The following is a 10,602-nucleotide window of genomic DNA, read 5'->3' as shown; positions in this document are numbered from 1 at the left end:
CCGGTTACCCATGTTGCCAATCTCGCATTAGACCACGTTGGGGGTTCTAGGCACAGCGGCAACTGCACTTCGCGTCTTCTTCGACGTAGCCGACGATTTTGGGGCGTTTGTGCGGAGGCTCTGCAAACATTTCATTAAATAAAATTTCGTACAGTACGTACGACTCATCCTCATCGCTGCTGCTGCTGCTTTCTGAAAAGGAACTGTGCGAACTCTCGCTATCGCTCAAAGCAACGAGCAATCCGGCAGGGTCGAACGACGCCATTTCAGAACTGTACACAACGCCACAGGGTTACCAGACCGCGCTTGAAAAAGCGCTGCAAGCAACCGACGTACCCGATTGTTCCGGAAGTGACGGCGCCTAGTCGCTGGAGTTCCGGCGAAATCCGGCTCTATAAGACGGATCAACGCGGAGTGCTCCGTCGCGGAGCAAGTTGCCCCAAATCGCCCAGTGGAACATGCGATCTTGCTCTGGATCCGCCAGTGGAATTCAAATTCTCGGCCGCGGAGCAAAAAAACTTGCTCCAGATCCGCCAGTGGAATTTACTATTAGAGTGCGTGGTAATCGAGTGAGACGTGTTCATGATTGCTTGTGCGCTAACTACAAAGTTAGTTGTTCGACCATCGGGCACAAACTTAGCATATTGCGGCATCTCGCGGCTCTCAGATGGAGTGTTTAGTTTCGTAAGTGACAGCCGCATAACTCGAGGCACAGACACTTTCCGTAACACATGCTGGCGCTTGTCGACTTTTGACACAAAGTTGTAAACAGTACAGGGTTTCAGTGTATGAGCGTTTGCGGAATACTGCAACACGGGAGAGCTGCACGGGAGCCGCAAGGCTGGTAGCGACACCTTGAGAAGCAGAGTTGAAGCAGAGACCCCACGAAGCTAACACTGCAGTGACCTCCTATAACCTACTTAATTGGTGGTGTACAGCATCGGGAGCGACATAATCGTTAACGTAGAGTCGTTTTATGATTTATCTTCGACGAAACCACTCACTTGACAGAAATGTCTTTTTCACGCATGTTATAGTTGTATAAAGTGTCCCAAGATATCGCTGCCAACATTGCTGCAGTCGTCCATGGCTCTGGTAGCCTGATAAACTGTAAACGCTAATATCGGGGACTATAATAATGACCTCGCATCACGGGAATCGCTACCATCACGTCCATCGCAGTGTTGGCGGTACATGGGTTATTGTCCGCAAAGAGACGGTCTGCTGGACATGCTGACGGGCGTCGAGACACTGCTGCTCTTCGGACGCCTCCGAGGCGTTCCTATGACGACCGAGTACCTGAGAGTGCTGCTGTACGTCTTCCGCCTGCAGGAGATAGCCGACTACCTCGTCGGCACATACAGGTACACGTTCGTTTCGTCGGGGGCATGTTTTAAAGGAAAACATCCAGCTCGTAATGGTTTCACGTCCTTCTGCACTACTCTCGGGTCGGTATCTCGAAATTATAGGACACAGGAAACCGACTTTTATAGCACGCCATTGACCGTCAAAATCTAGCCACGGAGCTCGCGTTTGTTCGGCGCAATAAGACAATAATACACGACATAAAACCTGTACGTATGATGTCGGCTCTCATTACTCCCTGAAGCATGCAGATCTCATAATAAAATTGGTAACTCACCGTACGTTGCGAATGACATTTGCTTAAACAATGGTCCTCTACTAGTTGATCTTGGTAGACGCACTCTGAGACGTCCACAGGGCGCTCATCAGCTCCATAGTAGGGGTGTGCGAATATTAAAATTTTGAATGCGGATAGAATAGTCTACAATATTCAATTTCCATTCCATTCAAAAATTCACTACTTGAAGCTATCGAGTATTCATTTTGTTCGAATATATAAGTGATAAATACAATTATTTGTATTCTAGCGCAGTTATCCCCCTTTTTACATGACGAACATCCAGCAATTATCCCAACTTGCCGCAGTGCGACAATCATTTGTGTCTGTAGGGAAACAGAACGATAGATGTGATAAATACTCCGAATGATTATGCAGCAGGATAGCAGCGGCTGTTGTGCAGGGGCACTAGTGAACTTCGATGAACACACGTAGCCCACCACGTGTACTGAAGATTTCCGCTCATTCGAAGCATAGCAAGATTTTAGGCAGCCTATTTACGAATTCCTTGTCATTTTTTATTTTACCAATCTCACCATGTTTGCATGCGTTGGAAGTCATGTGCGCTGCTCTATAGTATCTCATTTCTCTCATTCAGCGAACACAACCCTGCAGATAGAGTCGTCACCAATGTGACAGGGAACACAATTTTTTTTTTCAAACGTCCCTGAGGCCTAGACACAAATGCCCTTCGTAAAAGTGTTCAACGCGAGTTAATTCTGAACAGGAAAACTGATTGTTACGTGTCAAGGTCCTAGATTAGAAACCATGCATCAGGAGCTATCACCCGCCGTGGTTGCTTAGTGGCTATGGTGTTAGGCTGCTGAGCATGAGGTCGCGGGATCAAATCCCGGCCGCGGAGGCCGCATTTCGATGGGGGCGAAACGCGAGAACACCCGTGTACTTCGATTTAGGTGCACGTTAAAGAACCCCAGGTGGTCCAAATTTCCGGAGTCCCCCACTACGCCGTGCCTCATAACCAGATCGTGGTTTTGTCCCGTAAAATCCCATATTTTATTTTAATCAGGGGTTAAACATTCGTTTAAAAACATTCGGCGCAGAGAAACTTAAAACTGCTTAAGTTTGGGAATGCGAAAGCCTTGTAGGCTTATACCTCAGGAGAGAAGGAAAGACCCGGCTGACCCTAACAGACGCCAGAATATAACCGCCAGCCGTGGTTTCGCGTGCCACGGCCAGGTGGCGTCTTTATTTTCTTCTCATGCGGGCGCGCGCTATCCGGGTTCTATACGCGCCGCATGGCTTCAGAACAGCGCAACAAGGAACACGACAGACGAAAGGCCGGCCCAAAGGAGGGCGCTACAGCCTTATGGTTCCTTTGGTGAAACCTTTAGTCAGCCAGATGGCTCCGAGCTTACTTGTCCAATGAAGCACGCACTAGGCCCAACTTTGGTCAGGCATAACCATGGAGCCGCCGTGGCGTCGGGGAAACGTTCTCATTTCGCACCCAAGTGGCCTGGGCTCGATTCCCACCCAGTCCGAAATGTACCACAGTTTCTTTTCAAAGCCATTGATTTACTTTATTTAGAGGAACCTCCCTGAGAATTTTGACCTCAATCCGAGCATTTTTGACGTGTTTTACTCTATGCGCTGTCGGCCATTTTTTGTACCATCACTCGGTCACGCCGCCGACGACGACGCCAGATTTTCCCGTAATGGGGCATATAATGCTTTCACATTAAAAAAAAGTTCACTGTTCCCCTTCATACGGCTAATGACTGTACATCAGAGAACATGCTGTTTCCTTGTTTCATTACTGTCAGTGCCATGGCTTCTCAGATATTAGGAAGCAGTTTATCATTTACAAACTCCTCATTTGTTTGTCACTACATGCATGTGCCAATGTATTTTATCGCATTCCGGGCAAACTTCAATTTTCAAGTTGCTGTAAAAGTGAGAAAATATTCGATGTTATCATTGGAGGTATTTTTCCGTAAACTTTTTTATTCAATTCCATTCGAAAGTTTCACTGCTGGAACCCTTCTCAAACATGGTCCCTGCATTCGTCGACGGCGATTGTGAAACCAAGTAGTTGAAAAACTTTTGCCGCTCGGCTTTGAGTATCGGTGATTCATTGTCGATACACAGTTGACGCTAATTGACGACCGAGTATCTTGAGCGAAGAAATTATGAACAATCTACTTTTTTTTACTTCACTGCTGTGCTTTGGTGCTCAAAATTGCCGATTCAATCAACTGCGATAAAGCGCAACGAAGCACTTGAGCTTATGCGCTGCAAAAACGCCTGGCGTTTCTTCAAACATTAGTTTAAGGCTCGTTATTTTTGACATACCAAATTTCTGAGGGAATACTCAGTCAAGGAATGAGGTTTTTGTTTTGCCGTTAGCCCAAGCTACGATCTCTTAAAAGAGATGGAGAGTTCGTAAAAATGTGCTATTGAGCATAGCCTTTATCCAAGATTCCAGATCAACTACAAAGTATAGTTGAACCTTGGGAAGAGCGAGTAGCAGGCGCAGAGGGTACACAGGTACAAGGAAAGGCAAATGAAATACACACATCGAGTGCTTCATTCAGCTACAGTCCACTTTTATTGAAAAGTAGCCCTGTGTGTGTGCATGTCGTGTGTCTTCTTCTGTCTCCGTGCCTTCTCTATACCACAACTGGTTCTTCCCAAGATGAATAACCAACAAGTTCACATTGCCACTGCTTTAGTTGCGCATGTCCTGTGGCGCCGAAGCTCTCGATCATCGTGAGGCTCGTAACCATGAGTGATCAGCCTGCTTCGGTGGCATGGCCTTGCACTGCACATTTGCCGCTTTGCAACAAAGATATGAAGCGAAGCCAGGCTGAGGATTGAAATTTAGTTGCATTCAGTAAAGCAGTCGTAAGCTCGGAAATGGGACCCTGTGGTAATGTAAGTGCGTGTCTGTGTGTCTCTGTGTGTGTGTAATTAAGCACTTGCGTCGCGGAGGCAAGGCTTGTGACATTAAAGACACGCCGTTCTGAGCAGGCGGAATTTTCCTTGGTTTCTGCTCAGAATGATCCGTTGTATCCGACAGAAGCGGACTGTGGCTATAAATGTATGTGACATATATAAAGCAGCAGGCCCAGTGGCGGATACGTGTTCCTCTGAAACAGCAAGTAAGGGGTGGTGCAGTCGCAGGAGATTGAAGAGAAACTTCAGTTTTCTGCTGAGAAATAGACTCAGCTTGCCCGTCAGGAATACTTAAATATTGTACGAATTTTCTCTGCTTGAGGAGCTGAGGAGTTTTTCAGGTATGGAAGGGTGGCGGTGTTCATATAATCTGTGTTTTAGACGGCTATTCGCCGTAATATTGTGCAGGAAGAGAAAGAGACACTGAAATTTGTTTTTCTTTTTAAGTCGAAGGAAAGATCAAAGTAGACGGTTGATACGACGAGATGATATTGCTCGAACGTCGTGTTCGTTTACTCCATGAAGTCCCTTGAAAATATCTTATTGCTGAAATTTCTTAGCTTCGATATGATGTGAACAATAATTTTACGTTTTAGGTGTGTTGTCGGTGGTTCTAACAACGGTAAATCACAGCCAGATGATTGGCACACATCAAACTAATTGCCAACTCTACAGATAAGGTCTACTTGGAACTCTAAGGCCCCCTGTGAATGCTCATTTTATGAAAAGGGTGCTCAAGTTAGCAACACTGCTTGCGAACATAGAACGTTCTCTGGCTACAAATCACAGCCATATGATTGGACCACATCACACTAATTACCAACTCGACAGCTAAGGTGCACTTCGAACTCCTACGTCCCCGTATGAATGCTCATTTAGTGAAAAAGGTGTTCCAGTTAGGAAAACTGCTTGCGAACACAGACCGTTCTCTGGTTACAATCGTCCTAGCCACTCACTCACTCACTCACTCACTCACTCACTCACTCACTCACTCACTCACTCACTCACTCACTCACTCACTAGGATATATTCATTCTGCCAATTCGCTCGCTCGATTGATCGAATGAGTGAGTGGATAAATAAATGAATCAATGAATAAAATTTTTAGCACACTTCAATTTCGCAGTGCTGGCAACCGACGAAAACTCTCTATCTGCATCTCGATGATTGGTTTGCCCCGGATTGTGCTGCTGGACGAACCGTACGCTGAAATCTCCACGACCGCGCGCAAGCGCATTGTGAACTACATCAGCGCGCTCCAGAGAGTCAGCAACATCGCCATACTGCTGAGTTCTCACGGGTTGGTCTGCCTTTTGCCTTTTGAATAAGAATTTGTGATTGACGCAGCAACGCGCCTTAGTTGAACAACCCGTAATCATCTTCAGTGTTTCAGTTAGTTTATTTTGAGAAGGGCACTGTGTCAGGGGTGGTATTTACGGGGCAGGTTTACATGTTGCTGTTTTACTGAAATGCAAGTTTTCTTAGCTTTTGCTAAAACATCGTGTGCAGCCGAAAGATGCAACTCGGTGGGGACGGTCGCTGCAGTCTGACGTTTCCCGAAAGAAAAAGGCTTAAAAAGTAGTATAGTGTGGAAACACCTGCGAGAACTTTGAAGTGGATGGCCGGTGCCTTGTGATGTATGCGTGAGGCATCAATGCAAGGTGTATGACGCACTGTGCTGTATGTATGAACCTATGAAAAATACAGAGGCTTGAAATATGACGACGATTAGAAAGAAGTGTTCATTTGCTTTCTACTTTCAAATATGATACAACGATGACGCAAGATGAGAAATATTGAATGAATCTATAGACAAAGGGTTTTGAAGTTGTTCGAGCTCCTCTTTAAAATAACCTTGATAATTGTTGCAGATGAGTGAGATATTTTCTAGTATCAGTCTGATAATCAGATAAGGGTTGGCAAACATTTCAGCTGGGCCGAAGCACGTGAACCCGATTTTCGTTGATCCCGCGATTCAAAAGGCTTCGAAAGTTAGCCCTCCCAAAAAGCTACAGAGCATTGTGCGCAGAGCAAGGCAATTACGCCATTCCCGGATATTCACTAAGCACGCGTTGTTGACAAAAATGGCCCGGCTTCCGTGTCCCGGGCTGTTGTCATTCTCTGCTCGCTGCATGACTCGCTTACCGAAAAAATGAAGCGGACCGCTTCATTTTTGGACGGCCTTTGCCGGACACACGGCAGGCATGTGTGTAGACTTTCAGGCCACTGCGAAACTGTGCACATCTGTACTTTATTGAAGGGAACCTTTGGGTTGAACAGTCCCAGAATTTTCTGACTGTGGCTGTTGCTGCCGTCTTGCCGAATGACTCAAACACGCGACATCACTCGTATAACGTATCGGCCTAAATGTCTTTACCTCCTTACCTCCGCTATACCCATACAGATGTGCCAGCGGCTGGTTGCGTTCCCCTCGAAATTACTCTATGAAAGAACAGGCGATGCCTAAATATCCGGCCTGCAACAAATATACACCTCGAAGGGCATATTTTTTATAATAACGCGAAGCTTTGTGCACATTCTTTCTATAAGCCTTCGTTGCGGGGATCAGTCTCTCGCCAAGTAAAATGGGCCGAACCCGGAGACAGGGTCTTCTTAACCCTTTGATACCCAAAACTTTATTTCAATAAGGAGCATCATAGGAATTTTAGCATGCATACAGGACGGACAAAATATGCGAATTATGCTGTCAGAAAAAAATTACGTTTATTCATGGCTGCAAAATGAGGTGTTGCTCCAGAGCAACGTTGGGCATCTGTGGTCCTACTTCACATAGAGTGTCTTGAAGCAGTTGCGGCTTGGAAGGAGGCATAGGTCACTATTTATTATTGCACTATTATTTCACAATTATTTTATTATAATTATTATAAATTTTTTAATATCTTTATTATTATTACCTTTATTATTACTATGATTATTATTAGTAGTATTATTTCTTCTTCCGTTGTTATTTATTCCAGTCAGTGTCATCAAGCGAAAGGTCTTCTTTCCTCCATGTTCTAGCGAACGTTTTCTTTCTTTTTCTTGCGCTGAGCCACCGAGTCGGCACGAGAAGTAACCGGCAAAGCTTCAACATTAGCGCTTGACATTGTCGGCATCCTCTACGCATGGCTCTTTATAGCGAAGATTGGTCACTATTTCTAGTGGAAAGGTATCAATCAATTTTCGAGCATCTCTCGGATCATAGCCGGGGTCATCCGGGTCGCTGTCGAAGTCAGCGTCAGACAATTCACCGTCCGGAAGAAAGATAAGCTCCTGAATTTCTTCATCAGTCAGCCACTTTTTTTTCTTTTGACATCGCCATGTATGTATGAAAGACAAAAAAATATGACCTTATGACGAACCCTTATTCTATTCGGTAGAATGAACACTATAGCTATTGCTTTGCTTTAGCATCAGCACAGTAAAAAACTGCCACAAACGATATCTCCCTACATGTGATCACGCCTCCGCATATGCCCGTTGTTGCTCCTGGGCAACACCACTTTTGGCGAGTAAAAGTTTGTTGTACAAATTGCGGCCACACCGTTTAGCCTCCTCATAAATGTCGTACAAGGCCTTATGAGCTATTCTAAATCCGGCACTTGTCATAGTAGTGTCCTATACCGCCATACCTGAACAAATTTACTCGCGTGTGCGGTCCTTGCGCTGGCACCTCTCAGAACAGTCAAGAAAAACAACAACAAAGGAGCGGTGCTGCCATCTCTACGTATTTACTTCAAGCTCAAGATGCTCACTAGTCTTGGTACATTCCATAGATAGCGCCAGCGGTATTGTTCAGCAGGGTGCGTTCAAGAAAAAAAATTGTTTTTAGGCTATTGCTCCTGGGCAACAGTGGGCACCAAAGGGTTAAATTTGTCGTCGCGGACTGTCCAGGACTGCTGGAGACGCTGCATACGCAAAGCCCATTGGCTGACAGCAGCGTCTCGGGAACTCCGGGATTGTCGTATCCGCGGTACCATGCGCCGCGTGGTTGAGAGGTGCCTGCGTCTTGCCGACCCTACCGGACAGCGCAACGTTCTGAATAATTTAATACTTTAATACACGATGTGTTTTGAGCTTCTTTGCATGTATTCACCTTTTGTTTCCGCGTGCCCCGCGGCTACCACACTGCAGCCTGTCGGACGTCGAGTTCCTCTGCAACCGAATTGCCATCATGGACGCTGGGAAACTGCAGTGCCTTGGCACGCTGGCTCAGCTGAAAGATAAGTTCGGCAAGGGGTACACCATTATTGTCAAGACGTACCCCGACAAGAAGGAGGACTTTTTCTACCAGCAGGACGTGGTCAGCGACGTGTGCAAGGCCTTTCCGGGAGCCGAGATGGCATACAGTTACGAGGTACGCGTAGTCAGCTGCACCTCCTAATCACCCCTCATAATGAAGTGAGGCTTCACTTTTGGTGTCAGAGCCGAATTAGTGTCGCTAAGCACCAGGACAAGAACATGTGGTGGAACCAAAAAACACGCAACGTTACTTCTTGTATCCAAGTCCTGGTGTGGCGCTACACTTGGTTCCCATTCAATATTACTGATCGATAAGCCTACCTAGCAACCATCGTCGCCAGTGTCGAAAGCTCTCACAAAGGCTTACAAAAAAAAGCGTTTAGCTTTCTTTGGGAACTAACCACGCTTTTTTATGACTGCCTAACAGTTTTCGTGGGCCAATCTCAGTGTCCCGGCCCCTTGCGTTTTACTTATCATCCCGACCAAACGGGCTTCCATCATTCACTCGATGATGAAAAGTATGCCGTCATTTAAGGTAAACGTACTGAAGGACACTGGTACCACTGTTCTGTACCACACGGTGGCAAGGGGAGCGTTCACGCATTCTTTCCTCGTGACAGCTAGCCTATTAAGCCGCTGTCGTGTAGACGCTGCGCCAGTGGTCGAAGATGCACGCTCTGTCATTTGATACACTGCACCTCGGGTCACAGCACGTGGTCGCAGACGCTGCACGGGGTTTCAAACTGTATCTTGAGAAAGTGGGCATCGAAGCACCAGTTGGCCCCCGCGTACGAGTAAGGCGCTGTGGTAGGCGAAGTGTGGTACCCGTAACGCATAGTGCAACAAAGTGCACTATAGAGCCGCAAATACTAACCTCGCAAAGCATGTTAATTAAACGCATTCTTGCATAGCAACCGGAGTTATTTCAGGACTGATCGTTTTTGACGGAACTATAAGTTCATAAAACTCTTTTTTAGTGCAGTTTTTCTGTACCTCAGGGCCTACGCGGCCAGCCAATGGCAAAGCGAGTCAACTTACGAAAGAAGAGCTTTGTGAATCTGGCCCCTTATGTCCAGAACTATACTATTCAATATTATTTAGCAAGTAGAATGATTCTTTTACCTTGAACCGTTCAGGAGTTACAGCCATTTTTACAACCCTTGTGTATGCATTTGAAACAGAACATTTGAAAATTCATAAAAAATTCAAAATTTGAAAATTCATTCATGAAACAAAACATTTGAAAATTCATAAAACTCTCTTTAAGTGTAGTTTTTCTGTACTTCAGGGCCTACGCGGCCAGCCAATGGCAAAGCGAGTCAACTTACGAAAGAAGAGCTTTGTGAATCTGGCCGCTTATGTCCAGAACTATACTATTCAATATTATTTAGCAAGTAGAATGATTCTTTTACCTTGAACCGTTCAGGAGTTACAGCCATTTTTACAACCCTTGTGTATGCATTTGAAAGAGAAACTAAAAGCACCAGGTCACCAAAGCAGCCGAAAAGTTTTTTCGCGCGTAATATCGCCTCACAGGAGAGCATGGACTGACTTTTCGTGGATCGCAGGGCCTGTTGGAGTTCCGGATGTCGCGGGTGAATATGTTGTGGAGCGAGATGTTCATGCGCATGGCGCGCATCAAACGGCGCCGCAAGCTCCAGGATTTCTTCATTTCGGACACGTCGCTAGAACAGATCTTCCTGAGCGTGACACACAAGGAGGCCAGCGACGCGGCCGCAGCCGCCGCCGTGGTCCAGCCTGCGAGCGCCGTGCCGCCCATCGTGGCAAATCCGCTGGGACTGTGA

General features: G+C 46.2%; 1 protein-coding gene across 1 annotated transcript; it reads left to right on the top strand.

Moving 5' to 3' along the window:
• Positions 1-1,194: 1,194 nt before the first annotated feature.
• LOC119431056 (phospholipid-transporting ATPase ABCA3-like) lies at positions 1,195-10,602 on the top strand. Its single transcript, XM_037698520.2, has 4 exons — positions 1,195-1,364; positions 5,682-5,855; positions 8,690-8,912; positions 10,366-10,602. The coding sequence occupies exons 1-4, from the start codon at positions 1,195-1,197 to the stop codon at positions 10,600-10,602; spliced, it is 804 nt and encodes a 267-aa protein (XP_037554448.1).

Source organism: Dermacentor silvarum, chromosome 10 (assembly GCF_013339745.2).
Source record: "Dermacentor silvarum isolate Dsil-2018 chromosome 10, BIME_Dsil_1.4, whole genome shotgun sequence".
Taxonomy (NCBI): Eukaryota; Metazoa; Arthropoda; class Arachnida; order Ixodida; family Ixodidae; genus Dermacentor; species Dermacentor silvarum.
This window is presented reverse-complemented; position numbering and strand designations above follow the sequence as displayed.